The sequence below is a fragment of the Babylonia areolata genome, chromosome 4, assembly GCF_041734735.1.
Source record: "Babylonia areolata isolate BAREFJ2019XMU chromosome 4, ASM4173473v1, whole genome shotgun sequence".
Taxonomy (NCBI): domain Eukaryota; kingdom Metazoa; phylum Mollusca; class Gastropoda; order Neogastropoda; family Buccinidae; genus Babylonia; species Babylonia areolata.
In genome coordinates this window covers 22499359-22522620 of record NC_134879.1, presented here as the reverse complement: position 1 = coordinate 22522620, position 23262 = coordinate 22499359, and the positions used below count along the sequence as shown (strand labels likewise).

General features: G+C 41.3%; 1 protein-coding gene across 1 annotated transcript; it reads right to left on the bottom strand.

Annotated features, from left to right (window-relative positions):
- Positions 1–2413: 2413 nt before the first annotated feature.
- LOC143280960 (uncharacterized) lies at positions 2414–22344 on the bottom strand. The gene is made up of 7 exons (XM_076585784.1): positions 22240–22344; positions 15347–15403; positions 13143–13402; positions 11994–12237; positions 8435–8537; positions 6585–6744; positions 2414–2960 (listed from the first exon to the last, which is right to left on the bottom strand). Exons 2-7 carry the CDS (start codon positions 15393–15395, stop codon positions 2766–2768), a joined length of 1011 nt encoding a protein of 336 aa, XP_076441899.1. The 5' UTR covers positions 15396–15403; positions 22240–22344; the 3' UTR covers positions 2414–2765.
- Positions 22345–23262: the final 918 nt, after the last annotated feature.

The window sequence follows — 23262 nt, the reverse complement described above, 5'->3', positions numbered from 1 at the left end:
GCGTGCGTGCGTGTGTGTGTGTGTGTGTGTGTGTGTGTGTGTGTGTGTGTGTGTGTGTGTGTGTCCATGGTGTCCGTGTTACGAAGAAGAGACATGAAGTGCTCCGAGATCTGACTTGACTGAAATAAACCAGAGACCACCATCAGACTGCAGTGTGTGTGTGTATGTGTGTACGTGTGTCTGTGTGTTTGTGCGTGTGTGTGCATGCGTGTGTTTGTGTGTGTGCGTACGTGCGTGCGCGTGTGTGTGTGTGTGTTTCTGTGTGTGTGTGTGTGTGTGTGTGTGTTTGTGTGTATTTGTGTATGTGTGTGTGTGTGTGTCTGTGTGTATGTATATGTGTGTGTGTGCGCGCGCGCGCGAGTGTGTGTGTGTGTGTGTGTATGTGCGCGTGTGTGTGTGTCTGTGTGTGTGTGAGTGTGTGAGTCTGTATGTATGTGTGTTTGCGCGTGTGCTTGCGCGCAAGCGTGAGTGTGAGTGTGTGTGCGTGTGTATGTGTATGCGTCCTTACGCGCGCGCGCGTGTGTGTGTGTGTGTGTGTGTGTGTGTATGTATGTGTGTGTGTGCAATCGCGCGTTTGTGTGTGTGTGTTTCTGTGCCTGTGTGTGTGTATGTGCGTGTGTGTCTGTCTGTGTGTGTATATACATATGTGTGTGCGTGCGCACGCGCGAGAGTGTGCTTGTGTGTGTGTGTGTGTGTGTGTGTGTGTGTGTGTGTGTGTGTATGTGCATGCGTGCGTACGTGCGTGCGTGCGTGTGTGTGTGTGTGTGTGTGTGTGTTTGTGTGTTTCTGTGTCTGTGTGTGTGTATATATATGCTTGTGTCTGTCTGTGTGTGTATGTATGTGCGTGTGCGCGCGTGCATGCGTGCGTGCATGTGTGTGTGTTTGTTTGTACGTTCGTGCGTGTTCCTCTGTGTGTATGTGTGCGTGCGTGTGTATATGCATGCGTGCGTTTCAAGTGTGTGTGTGTTTGTGTGTGTGTGTGTGTGTGTTTGTGTTTGTGTGTGTGTGTGTGTGTGTGTGTGTGCGTGCGTGCGCGCGCGTGCGCGCGCATGGCATTGTGTACCAGAATTCGATTGTCTTTTGGTCAGTTAGTTGATTACCACATACAGAAAGAGCAACAGAAATCAACAATATTTTGCAGACAGAGCCTTTATTGACTGCTGTGGAAGGTTCGTGGGTAGACCTCACAGGTCTATGAAATAAGAGAGAAACTGGAATCTTTTCAACCACAAAAGTAAAAAGCTTCTTTAAAGCGGAACGCACATGCAATTGATTCCACAGAGAGAGAGAGAGAGAGAGAGAGAGAGAGAGAGAGAGAGAGATGCACAACTTTAATTTATTTTTATTTTCTTATCAAATGTGCCGCGAAAATCTGTTGGCCAATCTCGCACATAACACATGGATCATAACAGGTGAAACAGCATGCACCTGGAGTACTTAGTCAGTTTCTTTAGCTGTTTAAAACGAATCTATATTCTGACACCCGGGCATTTTTTCTTAACAGGTTTGTGTTGAAGCTACAGAAAACCTGGTGTCTGACGGAGTTTTGTTCTTCATTCCTAGAAAGGAATATGGTTGTACCTTTTTTTTTTCTTTTTTGTCGTCAAAATCCAGAATCCAGCACTGTAAACGAGCTGTATCTAGTCATAATGGTCCCAGCCACAATGCAGATGGCAGGAAGACAGCAATGCAGAGGTCAGGACAGGTAGACAGCAATGCAGAGGACAGGTAGACAGACAGGTAGACAGCAATGCAGAGGTCAGGTAGGCAGCAATGCAGAGGACAGGTAGACAGGCAGGTAGACAGCAATGCAGAGGTCAGGTAGACAGGCAGGTAGACAGCAATGCAGAGGTCAGGTAGACAGGCAGGCAGACAGCAATGCAGAGGTCAGGTAGACAGGCAGGTAGACAGCAATGCAGAGGTCAGGTAGACAGGCAGGTAGACAGCAATGCAGAGGTCAGGTAGACAGCAATGCAGAGGACAGGACAGGTAGACAGCAATGCAGAGGACAGGCAGGTAGACAGCAATGCAGAGGTCAGGTAGACAGGCAGGCAGACAGCAATGCAGAGGTCAGGTAGACAGCAATGCAGAGGACACAGGTAGACAGCAATGCAGAGGAACAGGACAGGTAGACAGCAATGCAGAGGACAGGCAGGTAGACAGCAATGCAGAGGTCAGGTAGACAGGCAGGCAGACAGCAATGCAGAGGTCAGGTAGACAGCAATGCAGAGGTCAGGACAGGTAGACAGCAATGCAGAGGACAGGACAGGTAGACAGCAATGCAGAGGACAGGTAGACAGCAATGCAGAGGACAGGTAGACAGCAATGCAGAGGTCAGGACAGGTAGACAGCATGCAGAGGACAGTGAACAGCAATGCAGAGACAGGTAGACAGCAATGCAGAGACAGGACAGGTAGACAGCAATGCAGAGGACAGGTAGACAGCAATGCAGAGGACAGGTAGACAGCAATGCAGAGGACAGGACAGGTAGACAGCAATGCAGAGGACAGGTAGACAGCAATGCAGAGGACAGGTAGACAGCAATGCAGAGGACAGGACAGGTAGACAGCAATGCAGAGGACAGGTAGACAGCAATGCAGAGGTCAGGTAGACAGGCAGGTAGACAGCAATGCAGAGGACAGGACAGGTAGACAGCAATGCAGAGGTCAGGACAGGTAGACAGCAATGCAGAGGACAGGTAGACAGCAATGCAGAGGACAGGTAGACGATGTGGTTGTCGCAAACGGAAGGGTCTCAGATTTTGTTCATTCGTCCTTCGCTGAAGATCCAGCATCGCGCTTTTTTACAGTGATGGGGATGAACTCTTTGTAGCATTTGGCATCTTCCATTTTCTGCGTCAGGTTGCCGGTCGTGAACGTACGACACAAGTCGATACTGGCCCCAACAATGGCACAGGCGGTTTGGTTCGTGTAGCCGCTGCAGGCCCAGTCCAGACAGGCCTGTTCCAATGAAACCAATAACAATAGTGATGACAGTCATGGCGATGGAGATGGTGGTGATGGTGGTGGTGACGATGATCATGATGATAACGATGAAGAACATGGTACTGATGGAAGAGCTACGTACTTTTATTGGTGCGGATGACGGCCACGTCACGACTAAAACACTACTACTGCTACTGCTACTAAGAACAAAGACAAATGCAGTAACTACTATCAACAAAAATACAATAACAATAAAACAATAGTTGTTTTTTGTTTGTTTGTTTTTTTAATAGGACCGTTGCATATCGGTATTTGTTATCAGTTATATATATATATATATATAACAACAACAACAACAACAACAACAACAACAACAACGTTTAACTGATTGATATTAGTCCTTCTTCAAAGGTGATTTAAATCATACTTCAACACAAACTAAAAAAAAAAAAAAAAAAAAAAAAAAAAATCAAAAGATTTAGACCTGCACTGAAAAACGAAAAAAAAAGAAGCTATAAAATAATAATAATAATAATAATAATAATAATAATAATAATAATAAACAAAATTAAAAAAAAGTTGAAAATTCATAGACTTTCTTCGGTTGCCCAGTCAGCTCAAGTTGCAAGTGCTAAATATCTGTTCCGTTTTTCATTGTCAGTTCTGGCCCTAAATTCATTCTCACTTTCTAGATGCATGACTCCGTCAGGTCTAAAGAGGTCGTGATAGTGAGCCAGTGGCCGAATCTCGATGGTTCTAATCAGTGTCTAATCAAGAAAGTCTAGTTGTTTGGTTGTTGTTGTTGTTGTTGTTGTTTTTACTTTATAAATAATGTGAAAGACAATATGCTGCATAAAAGTCTTGTCTTCTCTTGGTCAATGGGTTCGTTCGTTTATTTATTTATAGTCTGTTCATCTAAGATGATGATATTAGACTGAAGTCAATGGGTTCGGTTTATGCGAAAGTCAGAGATCTGCTGATGCGTTTTTCTTTCAAACCAGTCGGTGTGGTGTAGCGTATATGTGTCTGTCCGCACGCTCTGATACCTCCTCGAAACTGAAAAACCATGCATTTCCTTTTCTGGACCTTTGATAGTAAGTTAGCCTTTGCACATCGTTACATAAGTTTGTGGAATTTGATAGTGAGTTAGTCACTGTACACTATAACATTCCGTTTCGTGAGTTAGCCTTTGCACATCGTTACATAAGTTTGTGGAATTTGATAGTGAGTTAGTCACTGTACACTATAACATTCCGTTTCGTGAGTTAGCCTTTGCACATCGTTACATAAGTTTGTGGAATTTGATAGTGAGTTAGTCACTGTACACTATAACATTCCGTTTCGTGAGTTAGCCTTTGCACATCGTTACATAAGTTTGTGGAATTTGATAGTGAGTTAGTCACTGCACACTATAACATTCCGTTTCGTGAGTTAGCCTTTGCACATCGTTACATAAGTTTGTGGAATTTGATAGTGAGTTAGTCACTGCACACTATAACATTCCGTTTCGTGAGTTAGCCTTTGCACATCGTTACATAAGTTTGTGGAATTTGATCACACTATAACATTCCGTTTCGTGAGTTAGCCTTTGCACATCGTTACATAAGTTTGTGGAATTTGATAGTGTGTTAGTCACTGCACACCATAACATTCCGTTTAGTGAGTTAGCCTTTTCACATCGCTACATAAGTTTATGGCATTTGGAATTTTTATAGTGAGTTCGTCACTGCACACCATAACATTCCTTTTAGTGAGTTAGCCTTTTCACATCGCTACATAAGTTTATGGAATTTTGATAGTGAGTTAGTCACTGCACACACACACACACACACACACACACACACACACACACACACACAAAATCACTTGTAGATGTGTGTGGACGCGAGGTATACTGCCTACGAAGGCAGAAAGAAAGAAAGAAAGAATAGAAAGAGGGACAGAACGTAATACTATTTCAATTATAACGGAGATGTTCAGATGAGTTTCACACACCTCAGCTCGTCACATAAATCATGAACATTACATGTTAGCAAAAAAAGTAACGCGTTCTTTTTTTCTTTTCTTTTTTTTAACTGTGGTCAGTGTCACTGCTTTGACAACGCACCTAATCAGCTGTCCTGGTGCTGATGACGTCACTGTGTTCGTGACAGGGCTGGTGACGATGACGTCACTGGTGTTCATTATTGTTTGTTTCATTCGGAGTAAACGTTGACACGCGGTGGATGCTGGGTATGTTCTTGTTTCCATAACCCGCCGAACGCTGACATGGATTACGGGATTTTTGACGTTCGTATTTGATTTTCTGCTTGCATATACACGCGAAGGGGGTTCAGGCACAAGCAGGTCTGCACATATATTGACCTGGAAGATCGGGAAAATCTCCACCCTTTACCCATCATGCGCCTTTACCGAGATTCGAACCCGGGACCTTCAGATTGAAAGTCCGATGCTTTAACAACTCGGCTATTGCGCCCGTCTATGAAGCTGTTAAAAAAGGAAGGGGGTCGTTCTGTGCCAGCCTTTACCACCCCCCTCAGCCCCCACCCCCACCCCCCATGCCTTCTCCTCCCTATAGCTTAATGGAAGCAAACATATGTGCACTCAAGGCCTGACAAGCTGAGTTGGGTTAAGCCACTTACTAGGTCAGGCATCTGCCCAGCAGATGCAGTGTACTGTACATGTGTAGTGAAGTGAAGTGATGGCCCAGAGGTAACGCGTCCGCCTAGGAAGCGAGAGAGAATCTGAGCGCGCTGGTTCGAATCACGGCTCAGCCGCCGATATTTTCTCCCCCTCCACTAGACCTTAAGTGGTGGTCTGGACGCTAGTCATTCGGATGAGACGATAAACCGAGGTCCCGTGTGCAGCATGCACTTAGCGCAGGTAAAAGAACCCACGGCAACAAAAGGGTTGTTCCTGGCAAAATTCTGTAGAAAAATCCACTTCGATAGGAAAAACAAATAAAACTGCACGCAGGAAAAAATACAAAACATTGGGTGGCGCTGTAGTATAGCGACGCGCTCTCCCTGGGGAGAGCAGCCCGAATTTCACACAGAGAAATCTGCTGTGATAAAAAGAAATACAAATACAAATACAAATGTATATTCCGGAAAGCTGTGACCCTCCTTGAAAAGCTGAAACCGGAAGAAAACGTGAGGGAGTTACGCTTTGATAGCCAGAACCGATTCTAACTGGGCCAAGTCTACCAGCCTGGTGTTTCTTCAAACTTTCCTAGAATGATATCCTTGACGAGGGCAGGGTTGATATTAGGGCTAAGATTCAGCTAGTTTGGGGGTGAGTTCTGCCTTGTCATACTTAGACACTAGGGTTAACTCACTCAGTACGGCCAGTCCTCTCTTCTCCTCTACACAGATCCCTCGGATGTCCAGTGGGTGTCTGAATGACCCAACCTTTAGCTTCCGTCGTCAGAATTGTCGTATTCTTTGTCAACATTCACGTCTTTAGTATAAGAGCCTTCCGCTTGCAATATTTTGATGATGGTAATTGGGGTGAAACGCTGTTAACGTCGTCTCTTTCGCCGTTCGTATGGAAAGAGTTTTTAAAAAAAAAGAAAAAAAAAGGGATGTACAAACACACTGCTACACTGATACAGTGATGACGACAACAACGGTAACTGACCACGAACACCTGCATGGGGCTACAGGCGTACTTGGTGACGCAGTTTCTGCACAGTTTTTCCGCCAGAATCTGGCCACACGTCAGTATGGCGTCTTTGCGCCGGTCGTCGTTCTGACAGGTGGTCTGGAAAGTTGTCTCTGCCTGCAGGCACAGTCCGTCCCTAGGGAAAGGGAAAGCAAGGAGAGTCCCGCGACAGATTCGAGGTTCAAGATTTAAAAATTTTATTACTCAAGGATAAAGATTTTAGGCATTGCCTATTCTTCAAATCTGTCCTTGTGACAACAATAACGACAGCGACATGACAATGATAGTTTTGGTAAATGCTGCTGCTACTTCTACCACTACTTCTACTACTACTTTTGATAGTAGTAGCCATCATCATCATCATCATCATCAACATTGTAAAAAAAAGTAATAAAACGAACACATTCACACACTCACGCCAATCCGCCCACCCACCCACCCACTCACACAGTAACACACACACACACACACACACACACACACACACACACACACACACACACACATGTACACAGTCATTCCCATCCCACACACACACACACACACACACACACACACACACATACTTATGCACATACATGTATGCATGTAGTAGACACACAACCATGCATATACATATATACATGTACATGCATACACATTCATACATACACCTGCATATCAGCGCATGATGTATTACATTGGTAGACACTTAAAAGGTACATTATATTCAATGTTGAAAGGCATGAACTGAAGGGGTTATTAAGGATGGTAAATTAACAAATATGATAAAGGAAAGAAACATTATCGAAGTAAGAAACAGAAAGTGGACATAAAGAGAACAGAGAAACACAATTTTATCATTGTACATATACAATAGTGATGAACAGGCTGATGCGCATGCTGAAAGTAATAACATCCAATCAACTGGCAAACAAGTAAAACATTAAGCACAAAAAAGTAATCAATTAAATAAAACACTTCAGTGTATGTAAAGGTATACATACAAATTTCGCAAAAAAGAGCATGGCGTTTTTTCGGCTGGTTATATTTGTTTGGTTTGTGGAGCAGAAGTTTTCGCACGCTTGATTTGAAGGGCCGTAATGATTCGCATGTCTTGATGAACGAAGGAAGAGAGTTCCAAACAGATGGTCCAAAAAATGCAAAGCTAGATTTGTATAAATCGATGCATACATGAGGCAGAATATAATTTTCTGAATCGTAACGCTCTGATGCCCTTTGAACAAAGTCACTGAGATATGGTGGTGACATGTTTTTGTGCACTTTGAACACGAGGACCATTTTATTGGAGTCGAATTGCTTGTGCGGTATTTCCAATTTTGTTAATTTCTCACCTGCTGATATGGAGTGGTCAGGTAAAATACGTTTAGCTGCTCGTCTATGCAGTGAGTTAATTTTTTTGAGCTGGTTGTGACCAGCATTGCTCCAGACTGTATATGCATAATTGATATGAGAAAGAGAATGTGCCCCGATGAACAATTTCCGGGTTGGAACATCGACGTAATATCTAAGTGTATTGAGTAAGAACAAATTTCGAGCTGACTGTTTGCACACATGGTCGATATGAACTTGCTAGTTCAGTTCTTTTTCAGAGAAAGTACAAGGGAGAGGAAAAGTATTCACACACACACGCGCGCGCGCGCATACACGCACGCACGCACGCACACACACACACATGTACACATGCACATACACACACACGCACAAACACACACACACACACACACACACACACACACACACACACACACACACACACACACACACACACACACACACACACACAAGCACGCACGCACACACGCACGCACGCACGCACCACCTACATTTGTTTGATTTTTGCGTCGGTTTCGTTGAAGACATGGAACAGGAACATATCACTTTGTGACGCAAAATCACTCCCGGAATAAACGTCTCGGGCATTGTCTCCTGTTCACACAGAAAAAAACACCAAACGAAAATGATTTCCGTGTTCAAGTACAGACTGGGACATTTTATATGATGGAAAAGTTGACAATATTAGACGAAAACAAATTTCACCGGTCAAATTTTCACCCAGAGGAACAGAGCATCCTCTGGGAGCTATATCGAAAAATGAAGAAAATATATATTTCAATTGGATATTGTCGCCAAAGCGATTTCTGCAAGCTACAAAATTAATTACTCCTTTTGACTGCAGATGGAAGATGGACTGCTTCAAGACCAAATATATCGGGAATGATGATGATGATACTTATATAGCGCCTATCATCGGTCGGACACCAAGCTGTGAGCACTTTACAAACATGGAATCATTTGCACAACAGGCTGCCTGCCTGGGTGGAGCCGACTGACGGCTGCCATTTGTCCGCTCAACATTTGTTTCCTGCGTCATTCATTCAAGTTTCAGTCACGCACACACACACACACACACACACACACACGCACACACGGTCATACAGACATGTGAATTTTTTCCATGTGTATGACCTTTTTTTTCATCCCGCCATGCAGGCAACCATTCTCCGTTTCCGGGGGTGTGCATGCTGGGTATGTTCTTGTTTCCTTAACCCACCGAACACTGACATGGATTACAGGATCTTATGCGTGCATATTTGATTTTCTGCGTGCGTATACACATGAAGCGGGCTCAGGCACTAGTAGGTCTTGCATATGTGGTGTCCACAGAACAGTCCACTACACAGGCCTACCATCCTGCCCACATTAGATCTAATATCATCTGCAAGGCAAGGCAAGGCAAGGCAAGGCAAGGAGTTTATTTCGTGTGCTCCCTCATGGCGGCATTGAAACATTACACACGTTCATCTTTTACACGTATCCTATAAATATAAAAAAAAGAGTGATACGTTAAAAACAAGAAGTAGGCTCATTCGTTCAATCGCTTAATATACACATTGCCAAGCACTATTTCACTCACAATACAAACAAGCAAAAATATTATATAAAAAAATAAAAATCGTATCAATAGACAAAACATTAATGAAAAGAGCTACGTATAGCAGAAACCAAGGATTTAAGTTTTAACAGTATTCATTTCTTTTTTTTTCTGAAAACAATAAGTAGAATTTAATGGAGTTCGGGCGGATTCCATAATACCTGGATAAACATTTTTGTCTGATGCTTTCAAAAAAAGGGCACACAAACAAATAGTGAAACTCATCAACAATGTCGTTTGTAGAGCATTTATCACAGATTCTTTCATTTCTGGGAAAATTGTTAAAACGCTGTCTATTAACAGACAAAGGATTATTTATTATTCTAAACTTAACTAATTCAATTATACAATTATTCGGTAACACTGTAAAAGAAGCATCTTGGCCAAAGTTTGGTTTAAACAACCTGTGATTGATATACATAGTATCATTGGTGACATGTCTGTACCAATCTTGCAAAACTTAATTTTAAACAACGTTTCATTTTCTCTTTGAATCATGTAGCATGTACATAAAAACTGTGCTGGTTCAACCAGAAACAACTTGATCCAATTTCATTCAAGACAGTAAGAATACTTTTCAAGTATTGGTTCTGATGTATGTTATTACTGTATAAATTAAAGAGACATATATAAACAACAGAAGACAGTTTTGACGTCTTTTGGTTTCTAACGAGCCTAAACCAAAATACTAACATTCTGGATCTAACAGAGACAGACACGGAAAATTTACCACTTTCACCAAAAACCATAAATGATGGGCTGGATTGTCTTAGTTTTAGAACTAGTTTATAAAATTTTAATTGCAATTTTTCCACCATTTCGGATATATCAAAACCCCAAATTTCGCAACCATATGTAAGTACAGGAAGAACTGCTTTATCAAATAAATCAATAATTAAATCGACAGGAAGATTCAGTCGGCTAGTTTTTCTCAGTAATGCAAATGCAACTCTTGAAGCACGATCATATAAATCACGCTGTGTAGCATGTATTTTATTATTGTAATTTAGCTTTAATCCCAAGTACTGGAAGTCACTAATAACCTTAATTTTGTCTTTATCGATATAAAAATCAGGAAATGTTCTCACTTTGCCCCTAGAAAATGCTACTACTTTACACTTTTTAGCATTCCGATTAAGCTTTCATTTTTGACATTACTGAATCATTGAAGTAAGACCATTCTGAAAACTAATGGCTGTCTCTGAGAAAATCGCAGTGTCATCTGCGTAATGCAGAACAAATAGTTTCAAGAAAATATTGATCACTCATATTCATTTTCCTAGCCTCATCAACTGTATTTTCTAGTCCATCTAAATCCTTTTCTAAATGGGATTTCATGCCGTTTAAAAACAATGCAAACATTAACGGAGACAGATTTTCTCCTTGTCTCACCCCAACATTTGAACTGAAAAATTCTGATAATTCATCATTGGCCATAACACATGATTTAGCGTCACCATACATATTTATAATAACTTGCAATATTTTACCATGTATACCACACCTTAGCAATTTTTGCCATAAGAACTCCTGTTAACCTTATCAAAAGCCTTCTCGTAGTCTAAAAAAGCACAATATAATCTCTTTTTCTTGAACAGCAAAATATCAATAACACCATGATGATGCTATCAATGATGATGCAATGTTCACGGTTTTCAGTAGTCCATTGCAAATGTTTGTGTGTTTGTTTTTTGGGGGGTTGGTTTTTTTGGGGGGGCTTCAAATCTTTGTTGAATAGTCCAGTTGCTTTACTGTTATAGTCAACATTACTTCATCCTAAACATTTTTATTACTATGTGTTTATAGCTAATAAATTTCTTTAATAAAAAACAAAATTCCACCGTGTTATTTTCATTGTCTAATATATAATTTGAAAAGAGAAATTTCAAAATATTGGAGTACACACACACACCCGCGCGCGCGCGCGCGAACAGTGCCCCCCCCCCCCCCCCCCCCCTACCCCCCACTGCACCCCACCTGCCTGCCCAGCAGTGTTTCCCCCTCACCTCGTCTAACATCACTCACAGTGAAAAAAAAGATGTTAACTCACTCAGTACGGCCAGTCCTCTCTTCTCCTCTACACAGACCCCTCGGATGTCCAGTGGGTGTCTGAATGACCCAACCTTTAGATTCCGTCGTCAGAATTGTGGTATTCTTTGTCAACATTCACGTCTTCAGTATAAGAGCCTTCCGCTTGCAATATTTTGATGATGGTAATTTGGGTGAAACGCTGTTAACGTCGTCTCTTTCGCCGTTCGTATGGAAAGAGTTAAACAAAAGATCGAACAAATTATGACACACAGTTGTCATGGAGTGTTTCCAGTTTCCTTTAGAGGACAGCTGACCGGGGAGACAGAGCGGGCTGAAATGAACCCTAACATCATCACAAAGCACCCCCCCCCCCCCCAAACCTCCCCCCCCCCTATCCCCCCCCCCCTCCTCCCACTTACCACACACTTGCTGGGGGTACGGGCTCATCACAAACGGCTCATTGGTTAGACAGGAAAAGGACCAGAAGGATTTCTTGAAGTCTTTTCGGTCAGGGTCCCAGGGACCGAATACCACCTTGAAAGAACCGTCCAAGGCAGTGGCCACAGTCGCTTTCTTCTCCACCGTGAAATTGACCACGTCCGATGTCTCCGGTCCTGTGTCTGTCATTTTGGCGTAGAGCTCGGTGCTGTTTCCGTTCAAAAACTGTGGATGGATGTAACAGAGGAGGAAATGATCATGCCTGAAAAAGCGCAAGAGGGAACAAGAAAAGAAAGAAAGAAGAAGAAAAATAAGTAGAAATAGTTGTGCCAGTTGTTCTAGCCATCGTCACAGTATGGCAGCAGATATCGTGCAGTGGCACTAGTCCCGTGTCGTCATTTTTGTATGCCTAGTGATGCGATGGACAGTATCAGCATCAGCAGCAGCATTGGCTGCATGTCAGTCAGTTCTAGTTGTCGGTGGAGCAATGTGGTACTGATCCCAGGAGTGTACACACACACACACACACACACACACACACACACACAGTGAATGGAATACGAGAGACAGTGTCTATGAACCACACACAGCAAGACACTGGCAAACGCTCATCGAACACTGACAGAATTAAAAAAATTGTCAACCTTGCGGAAAACACACACACTTTTGACTGATGTTGTACACCTGCTGTGTAGCCATGCATTTAACTCACTCAGTACGGCCAGTCCTCTCTTCTCCTCTACACAGACCCCTCGGATGTCCAGTGGGTGTCTGAATGGCACAACCTTTAGCTTCCGTCGTCAGAATTGTGGTATTTTTTGTCAACATTCACGTCTTCAGTATAAGAGCCTTCCGCTTGCAATATTTTGATGATGGTAATTGGGGTGAAACGCTGTTAACGTCGTCTCTTTCGCCGTTCGTATGGAAAGAGTTAAAACTATTTCAATGTATTCGTTTGTTTTTGTATTTTTCATATCATGTTGTATTTTTCATGCAGTAGAAGGTGTAATTTTTTTTAAAGAATGAAAAGGGAAAAGGTAGGAGGACGGAGGCCCCACAAAAAAGGGGGTACAGGCACCAATGGTAGCAGTGCCTCTCCTTACCTCCTTCCCCACCACCCCGTTGCTTACCTTCACAGCTTTTTTGTTGGTAGTGCGGCCTTCCCACTCAGCATCTCCCGTCTTGACGCCCAGCCACACGGTGTCCAGACGGTAGTGTTTGCCGATGGAGATGAAGCCCGGTGACACGTTGATGATGTGATCGCCGCACTTCTGACGGACTGCGTTATATTTGCAGGGCACGGCGAACATGGCTTTCTTGCCGTTATTGAAGGGGATGATGTTGGTGTTGCTGTCCAGCTGTTCGCACGTGTATTCGGCCGTTTCCACGCCTGTGAACACACGGTGCACACACAACACAAGGCGTTGCGCGGAAGGTGGAGGGTGAGGAGAAGGAGAAGGACAAGGACAAAAAGCTTTACTTCAACCACGTCTGTCCTCCTCCTCCTCCTCCTCTCTGTCCCTCCCTCTCTCTCCCTCTCTCTCTCTTTCTCCATTTCCCACTTCCTCTTCCCCCATCTCTCGCCCCCTTCCCTGATGTGTATGTATACCCATGGCCGAAGCACATTTACCGTCTGAATCCGAATCTGAATCCGAATCTGAATATGAATCTCTCTCTGTCTCTCTGTCTCTGTCTCTTTCTCTTTTCTCTCTCTCTCATGCACTCATTCAACGACGGACGTTGAGCGACACAAATAAGTATACCATAATTACTTCAACAATTGATCCGCGATTTTATACCATACTTACACACACACACACACACACACACACACACACACACACACATATATATATATATATATATATATATCATATATATATATATATATAAAAATTTATTATATCAGCCTTGATCGGACAGACAGGTGGTAAAGGACCCTCAGTCTGCAGTGTTCAGTGTTGGAGAACGCATTCTCTTCTCCTTCGTTCGTGGGCTGCAACTCCCACGTTCACTCGTATGTACACACGTGGGCTTTTACGTGTATGACATTTTTTTTTTACCCCGCTATGTAGGCAGCCATACTCCGTTTTCGGGGGTGGAGAACGCATCCAAAGTCTAGAGTGATTTATCAGTTGGAAGATGTTTTCTCCCCCAAAAAAATTTGAATTCAAAACAAGTAGTCACTTGAAATGTTTGTACTCGTCTCGTCATTTTGCCCAGTTAACAGAATGATGTAAAAACTCTGAAGGCGCTGAGTAGGCGCTGAGTAGTCTTTGTCAGCTACATATTCAGGTGGATTGAACAGTGATTTGAGATTGAAATGTTTTACTGAAAGATTTACTACAGATTAAAGAATCTTTCATCAGCTCTTATAGACATGCAAAAACATAGTCTGCCATGCGTCGTTTCTTTGGCGTGTAACAAGTATTTCGTCTACGCCTCTCTCATTCAACATACACATCATTTTCCATACATAAAGAAACAATTTTTCTACCATTTGAACACATGTTAACAATCTTATCCACTGGATTCCTATCTTTCACAATATCAACTTTTATTTTGCAACCTTTTTTGTTTGTTTGTTTGTTTGCCATTTTGAAGAATCATATCCTTCGGTTTCCTGTAATTCACAATTACACCCCCCCCCCCCCCCCCCCACGCTCCCCCCCCCCCCCCCCCCAAAAAAAAAAAAAAAATCAGTATAGCGACGCCCTCTCCCTGGGGAGAGCAGCCCGAATTTCACACAGAGAAATCTGTTGTGACAATACAATACAATACAATAAATACAATGCTTTATTGTCGTTTCTAGTCAGATGATGTGCCTAGATCTTCGTGGTGACACCTTCACATGTTTTCTGATATCATTTTTTTTTTTTTTTTTTTTTTTTTTTCTAAGATAAAACAAACCGCTATATCCCCAGACGCACAATTTTATTTGTTTTTGTGTTTGTCGAAAAAAACAAAACAATCAAACCCTTTACCAAATCATGATATAGACATACCTTAAACGCTAGATTTGTCCAACTACAGTTTCTTTTGATGATGATGGTGGTGATGATGATGATGAAGACGAATAATAATAATAAGAAGAAGAAGATGATGATGTGGTGGTGGTGATGGTTAATGATGATGATGATGATGATGAAGACGAATAATAATAATAATAATAATAAGATGATGATGATGTGGTGGTGGTGGTGGTTAATGATAATGATGATGATGATGAAGATGAATAATAATAATAATAAGAAGAAGATAATGATGATGATGTGGTGGTGGTGGTGGTGGTTAATGATGATGATGATGATGAGATAAGAGTTATGTCACTTACCGCTCCACGTCACAAACACGACAGCCAGAAGAACAAACTTCAAGTCCATGGTGCGTCCTGCAATGACAAAAGTATCGTTGTACACATGGTTGGAATTAAAGTAGTGTGCAATCATTTATAATTATAATGTTTTGGGGTTGTTGTTGTTGTTGTTGTTGTTGTTGTTGTTTTTGTTGTGGTTGTTTTTTCTAATCACAAAGTGGAATCAACTAAACTCTATCTGGTTTAAATAATCTTTCATTATTCAACAATACACATGATTACAATGCAATGAATGACGAAAGAGCATCAACAAGCTTAAAGCTTATACTGTGCTCACAACGTTGCACTTCAATTGACGGCTGATGAACCATATTATGACTTGTATCAAATAACATTCATAAACAGTCAGTAATGGAATAATGAAATAAAACAAATAAACAAACAGTACATAATATAGTAAAATAATGCTAATGTCAATATTAACATGAGATTAAATTTATTATCTCCAGAGTAATTGGCCTAATAGAAGAAAAACACGAAGAAGAAGAAAATTTAGAAAAATAGTGGGTAAGGTGGTGGGGGAGGGGGAACAGAGGGGAGAGGAGAAATTCTAACAGATCATTAGCCAATCCATTCAACTTTGAATATTTGGTCAGTCAAATAAATCCAACATATATTTTACGAATAGAATCATGTTGTACCCTTTCTTCACAATACTTTCTAAGCTAAAATCTATTTGAATCGGAGATAAACTGGTGAACAGTTTGAAATATGAATGTATTTGTATATTTTGGAGAACAGGATCTCCATGCAACAGAATTTTAACGTGAATGTAGTTTGGAGATAAATTTAAGATTGTGTTTGCCCGAGCCATATGAAAGTCTTGACAAAATAATAAATAATGTTCAGCAGTTTCGCTTGCAGTGCCACAAGCACAAAGTGGGTCGTTTATTAAATGTCTGTTGAACATATCTTCTCTTAAGTCACTAATCCCTAGACGAAGTCGACAGTGAATGATTTGTTCCTTCCGTTTACCAAAGTAATAATAGCTAGGCACTACAGCATCGTTAGCACACAGGTAATGTTTAAGCTGGCTTAAGGAATTGCTGGTTTTAACATAATCAGGTAAAGAATTCCAGAGATAAGTGGTAGATGGTATGAATGATTTCCGATAGAGTTCGGTGTGAAATCTTGGTACGGTGCGTTCCAATGACCTACGTCTATGGTAAGAGTTATTGTCTGAAACAAGACCAGGAACAAGATCATTTAGGTAGTTAGGGCATAGACCGTTAACCATCTTGAAATAATGCACAAGTTTGTGTCTTTCCCTTCTTTCCTTAAGTGTACAGAACCCTGATTCTTGGTATATTTTTTGGTGGCTTGTCCCACGAACAGCTCCAGTTATGGTTCTCAATGCTTCAAGCTGTAAATTTTCCAGAGAATCTGATTGTGCATCTGTGCAATTATCCCAAACAATATCAGCATAAACTCTATCTCCCTGACCTGCGGGTGCTTGTATATGTATTTGCTCTCTATCTTTCGCTGGACCTTTAACTACATATCTACAATCACCAGTATGTGTGACGAAACTTTCAACACAACGACGAGCGCAATTACCGAGTGGTTAAAGCGTTGGACTTTCAATCTGAGTGTCCCGGGTTCGAATTTCAGTGACGGCACCTGGTGGGTAAAAGGTGAAAATTTTTCCGATCTCCCAGGTCAACATTTGTGCAGGCCTGCTAGTGCCTGAACCCCCTTCGTGTGTATACGCACGCAGAAGATCAAATGCGCACGTTAAAGATCCTGTAATCCATGTCAGTGTTCGGTGGGTTATAGAAACAAGAACATACCAAGCGTGTACACCCCCGAAAATTGAGTATGGCTGCCAGAAATTGGGGAGGGGGGGGGTGGCAAATAAACAAAATGGTCATACACCTAAAATGATAGTCTGTGTGAGTATGATGTGCGCATGACTGAAACCTGATTGAACGAGTCAAGAAACGAATGATTAGCGTCCAATGGCAGCTGTCAGTCGGCTCTTCCCAGGTAGGCAGCCTGTTGTGCAAATGACCCCGTGTTTGTAAAGCGCTTAGATCTTAGTCTCCGACCGATGAAAGGTGCTGTATAAGTATCCACAGCGCTGGATTGAACACTGTGACATGCGTCCTTCATACAATAAATCTAAGTCTATAATAAAGCAAAGGTTGAGAGACCTATATATGCAGACCTGGAGTGCAGAAATAAAAAAAAGAAGAATTGTATTGTAACTACAGAATATACAAAGAAAATTTTCAGTTTGAAAAATATATTACAATTCTTCCAGATAATTACAAAACTGCAGTTATGAAGTTTAGGGCTCTCAATTACAATTTACCCATCCAGGAAGGAAGATTCCTATGTGCTGACAGAAATGAGAGGGTTTGTAGAAAATGTAATTCAGGTGAACTGGGAGACGAATTCCATTATCGTTCTTTACAGACACTAGAAAAGTATTCTTAATTAAAACCATTTTATTGTAAACGACCGAACACACTGAAATTCAGTACACTCTTTAATTCCCCTAAGAAAAAAGTGTTGTTGAAGCTGGCAAAATTTTGGGTGTCTCCATGTACCCAAATAGGGTTTCTCGGATTTGAACCTTTAACTCTCTCCATACGAACGACGAAAGAGACGACGTTAACAGCGTTTCACCCCAATTACCATCATCAAAATATTGCAAGCGGAAAGCTCTTATACTAAGAGGTGAATGTTGACAAAGAATACCACAGTTCTGACGACGGAAGCTAAAGGTTGGGTCATTCAGACACCCACTGGACATCCGAGGGGTCTGTGTAGAGGAGAAGAGAGGACTGGCCGTACTGAGTGTGTTAATTAAGGGGACGCATGGCTTCGTGTGTATTGTTTGTTTTCCTCATTTGATATACAGGGTTAACTTCTAAAGACCATTTCACAACTTGCTCAGTTTTCATCTTATGGACATGCTGGAATGAAGCTGAATTGTTGGCAAAGAGCGTTGTATGCGGTCAATGTAATGTAATGAACAGCAGCAGGAAAAAAACAACCTTTTCTTCCATATGCATTTCCCCCTTTTTTTTGTGATGAAAATTCGCAGCTTGAGACACATTCGAGTGTTACGTGTGTGTGTGTGTGTGTGTGTGTGTGTGTGTGTGTGTGTGTGTGTGTGTGTGTGTGTGGTGATGTGATAACACATAACATGTTGTCCGCCAGGTCTGGCGGAGGTGAAGTGGCCGAGAACATCGTCAGTGATGTCCATGATGTAGCGGAACCCATGTGGGCAATGGTGACTATGCGTCATTCTGCTATACGTAGCTGTCTTTTTTTCTTTTCTTTTTTTAATTAATGTTTTGTCTATTGATACGATTTTTTAAATTGATTTTTTTTTTATTCGTTTGTTTCTTTGTTTGTATTATGAGTGAAATAGTACTTGTCAATGTGTATATTAAGTGACTGAACGAATGAGCCTACTTTTTGTTTTTGACATCACTCTTTTTGTATTCATTGGATATGTGTAAAGGATGAACGGATGTAATGTTTCAATGCCCCCAGGGGGGATACGAAATAAACTTCTTGCCTTGCCTTGCCTTGCCTTGCCTCGTCACATCTGTTCCAGAGCAAAACGTGTTCAGCCGGCTGTGAGAGTGCCAGGAGGTGCTTTGTGCTTTGTTTACATCACAAACTTTTAAGCTGAAAACACTGGATTCTGATAAAGTCTGTAAGGAAACTACCATCAAAGTACTATCCGAATGGAACAGATCTTTTAAGAATTATTTCTCAGCATTCACTGAGCACTGTTATAATGTTATTAATCGTTTGTGATTTTGTTAAAGTGACTGAATATTCTGTGCGCTTTTGAATTTTCTTTCTGTTTCAATCTGCCTCTCCCCCTGTGTCCCTCTTATCATCTGGGTCTGATAGTCAGTACTTGTACTGGAATGGAGGGGGTTACCTTGTATGATAAAGTGAATTGATTGAAGGGATGTGATAACACTGTAAATGGACATGCAGACAAGGTAGAATACTGTTTTCGTTGTATGCCTGATGCCATCGTGGAACGTGTAGAGTTAAAATGAGGCAATGCTTACTGAGACATGTAGCTGTGGATGTTCTTTGAGCTTTCTCTGGACCAACACAGAGAGAGAGAGAGAGGACAAGAAGACAAGACAAGACAAAATTCTTTATTTCCAGGATGATGGATAAGCACTAGTGTTTTTTTTTTTACATCCAATCCCCGCCCTGAATAGGGTCTACACTACACAATACTAAATAAAATGAAAGCATGGTGTTGGTAGAGATACATAACAGAGCAGAAAAAAAAATTTTAAGTATTTTAAAAAATAACAACACACACACGCGCGCGCGCGCGCGCGCGCGCACTCACTCACTCACTTAAAAATGGCACACAGGCACAAGCATGGTGTTAGTAAAATGCATATGAAAAAATGAACAAAATGAAAGAAACAAACACACACAACACACATCGCACTACAGATCAGAATGGGGGATGGAGGGTGAGGGAGGTTCTCAGCCAACCATACACATTTGACAAACACTATCATTAGAATGAACGATTTATATAACATATTATGGCATAAGGTGGGAAAGGCAATGTTTTCTGAAGGTGGTTGGGCAATGGCGTTGTTTAACTGTTTCTGGGAGTGAGTTCCATAGGGTGGCGCCTGAGTAAACCAAACTGGATTTGAACAAGTCAATTCTTTGAATTGGGATATGGACTTTGGTGGGGCGGGGGGGGGGGGGGGATTCCTTGATGATTGTACAGAAAATCTATTAATGTTGGTGGTGCATTACCTGTCATAATCTTTTGCATCATGATTCCTTTATTGTACTCTGATCTACGGATTAGTGAGAGAATATTCGATTGTTCATAGTCTGTGTCTAAAAGAGAAGTCTTTTTAAGGAGTACCAGCTTGAGCCCCCGTTTATGAAGATTCTGTAATGGCTTCATGGTGTTCGCACTTGCGGAGTCTCATAGTGTTGATGCACAATCTATTGTAGACTGGATATGTGCTTGAAAAAATAATTTCCGTGAATGAAGGTCAAGGAAATGTTTGATTTTTGATAGTTGATGGGTTTTCTGGGCTGTCTTTTTGCAAAGGGAATTTATGAGAGGATTCCAAGTGAGATTGTTGTCAATTATGATCCCCAGAACTTTATGATCACTGACTTGTTCAATAGGTTCGCCTTAATTTGGATGAAAGGAAAATTACGTATAGTGTTTTGCCTCTTTTGTCTGGTTGTGATTAACATGCATTTTGTTTTTTGTGGGTAAAGAGACATGTGGTTTAGTTCGGTCCATCTAACGAGCTAATCAGTACTTTCTTGTAGGTCTTTTGCAAGAGAAACAATGTCAGCATGAGAAGTGTGGATTGTTGTAACATCCGCAAAAAGTTCGCAGACGAATTTCATATGGAGCGGTAGGTCGTTTATATATATTGTGAATAGTAATGGGCCTTGAACAGACCCCTGAGGAATGCCATAATCAAGCGTTGTTGGTGTGGGGATTGATGTACTCATGGTCATGCATTGTTGTCTACAGACCATATAGTTCAAGTTTTCTAAGAGGTTGCGGTCTATCACATCAAATGTTTTTTTTTTAAATCAACGAATAAATCACCACAAAATCTATTGTTATTGACATTGATAAGCTAGTCATCTACAATGTTGACCAATGCTGTGTGGCATGAATGCTTTCATCTGAAACCAGACTGAGCTGGATGTAAAAGCTCATTGACATCAAAGTGATGTGAAATATGCTTATTTGTGTGCTTTTCCGGTGATTTTGAAAGAACAGAAATAATAGAAATTGGCCTGTAGTTTGAAGGATCGGTGGTGTCCACTGATTTGTAAACAGGAATAACTTTCGCTTTCTTAAATGCGTTCGGAAAGTAGTTTTTATCAATACACAGATTAAAAATGTACGTTAATGTGTCCGTGATAACTGGAGCGGCTAGTTTAAGAATTCTGCTGTCGATGCCATCCAGTCCGCGGGTTCCTGTCTGTTTTAGTTGGATAAGGTACTTATATACTTCAAATACTGTTATGGGTGGAATATTTAATTTAATTGAAGTGTTTTTATTCCGACAATACAATTTTAATTTTTCAAGGTCATTCAGTTTTTCTTGGCTATTGTGGAAAAGTGTGTATTTAGTTGATTCACAGGAACGTATTTGATCACGGTTGATTTTGACGAAGATTGCTTGTTGGTGAGTTGGTTTATAGCTTGCCACACTGATTTTGGGTTTTCTTTCGAGGATAATAATTCTCGGTAATATTTCTTCTTTTCTTTGCGCTTTGGCGAGTTTATTGCATTTCTCAGTTTGCTCTGTTCCTCGTGGTAGCCCTGCTCTTTAAGACAGTCTGTAATGTAGCCTGCCTCTTTCAACTCTTTTGAAACACCAAGCTGGTTTACGAGTATGTTTAACTCTAGTTTTCAGTGGGACGTGTTTATTATATATTTCTGTAAATATTTCGATCTAGTGTTCTATTGCTAGATCGGGGTCTGTTATATCATATACCGATGAAAGTTTGGAGCTACTCACATCATTTATAAAGAACTACTCATTAAATTTAGAGTTGCAACGATATGCTATTGTCTTATGGCCTGATTTGGGAATCAGATCTGTGTTGAATCTCCAAGTAAGATGATTTCCTTTGATTCTAACGTGGCCGTTACACACACACACACACACACACACACACACACACACACACACACACACACACACACACACACACCACACACACACAGATGGGATATTTCGATGTAAGAATCAAAGATTGAAATAAAACTGTTCACAATCCGAAATGTAACGCAATACGGCAAGGAGATCGGAAGAGCAAAGTATCTTATCAAAAGATTTCATCAACGATACCTTTCTCAGAAGCAGGATAACTGACGTCAAAGGTTCGTCTCTCGTGAACTTGCCGGTGGAAAGGAAGAGAAGAACTAGAGTTTACTGGAAGACAAGAGTGTCTTATATCAGGAGTAGGACAATGCTCTCAGATCGATGGCAGCCGAAATTAGAGGAGAACAAAGAAAGAAAGAGGCTGCGTTGTTTATTTCTTTACCATTGTTGTTCTTTTGTTGTCAGGCGGCCCTTATTAATTCCTTTAGCATTGTTGGGGTTTTTCTTTTCTTTCCTTTCTTTCTGTCTTGTTGGTGTGTGGCAGGCTGGGGAGAGGGAGGAGGGGAGAAGAGAGACTGGTGGAGGGAGATTGGGGAGAAATGGAGAGCTCCGTCAGATGTCGATCCCTCCCTGCCGCCTGTCATGACTTCACAGAAGTTATTGACGCCGCGATGACTCGATTTATCATATTCTTAATTACCTTTGCCAGGAAAAACCCAAAAACATTTTTTTTTTTTAAAGATAAGAAAATCTAGTCTTTCATGAATATGAGAGCTTTTTCTTTTCGTCCCTGACTTTGATTGCTGCGTAAATATGTAGATTATGGATATTGCGTATACTCTCTGTCTATTTGTCTCTGTCTCTCTCTGTCTCTCTCTCTCTGTCTGTCTGTTTGTCTCTCTCTCTCTATCTGTCTCTGTCTCTGTCTCTGTCTCTGTCTGTCTGTCTGTCTGTCTGTCTGTCTGTCTGTCTGTCTGTCTGTCTCTCTCTCTCTCTCTCTCTCTCTCTCTCTCTCTCTCTCTCTCTCTCACGAACTTACAGGAGTTATCTTCGTTGACTTTGCTAAAGCCTTCGACTTGATAAATCACTCTCTTCTAAAGAAACTTGCATGTTATTATGGCTTAGCTCAGAATACTTTGTAATTTATCTCTTCAGTTTTAACAGATTAGCTGCAGCTGATTTGTACTAAATCTTCTAAATGTAATTTTCAAGAAAGAAGGCATGGTGTATCACAAGGGTTTATTCTTGGCCCTTTACTTATATCTTCAT

What these genes read in the sequence shown, in the direction of transcription:
- LOC143280960 (XM_076585784.1), bottom strand. Translation starts at nt 15,395, where the DNA reads ATGGACTTGAAGTTTGTTCTTCTGGCTGTCGTGTTTGTGACGTGGAGC. An exon ending in CCAACAAAAAAGCTGTGAAG is followed by an intron (nt 12,238 to 13,142) that starts GTAAGCAACGGG and finishes ATCCATCCACAG; the next exon opens with TTTTTGAACGGAAACAGCAC. An exon ending in GACGCAAAAATCAAACAAAT is followed by an intron (nt 6,745 to 8,434) that starts GTAGGTGGTGCG and finishes CCCTTTCCCTAG; the next exon opens with GGACGGACTGTGCCTGCAGG.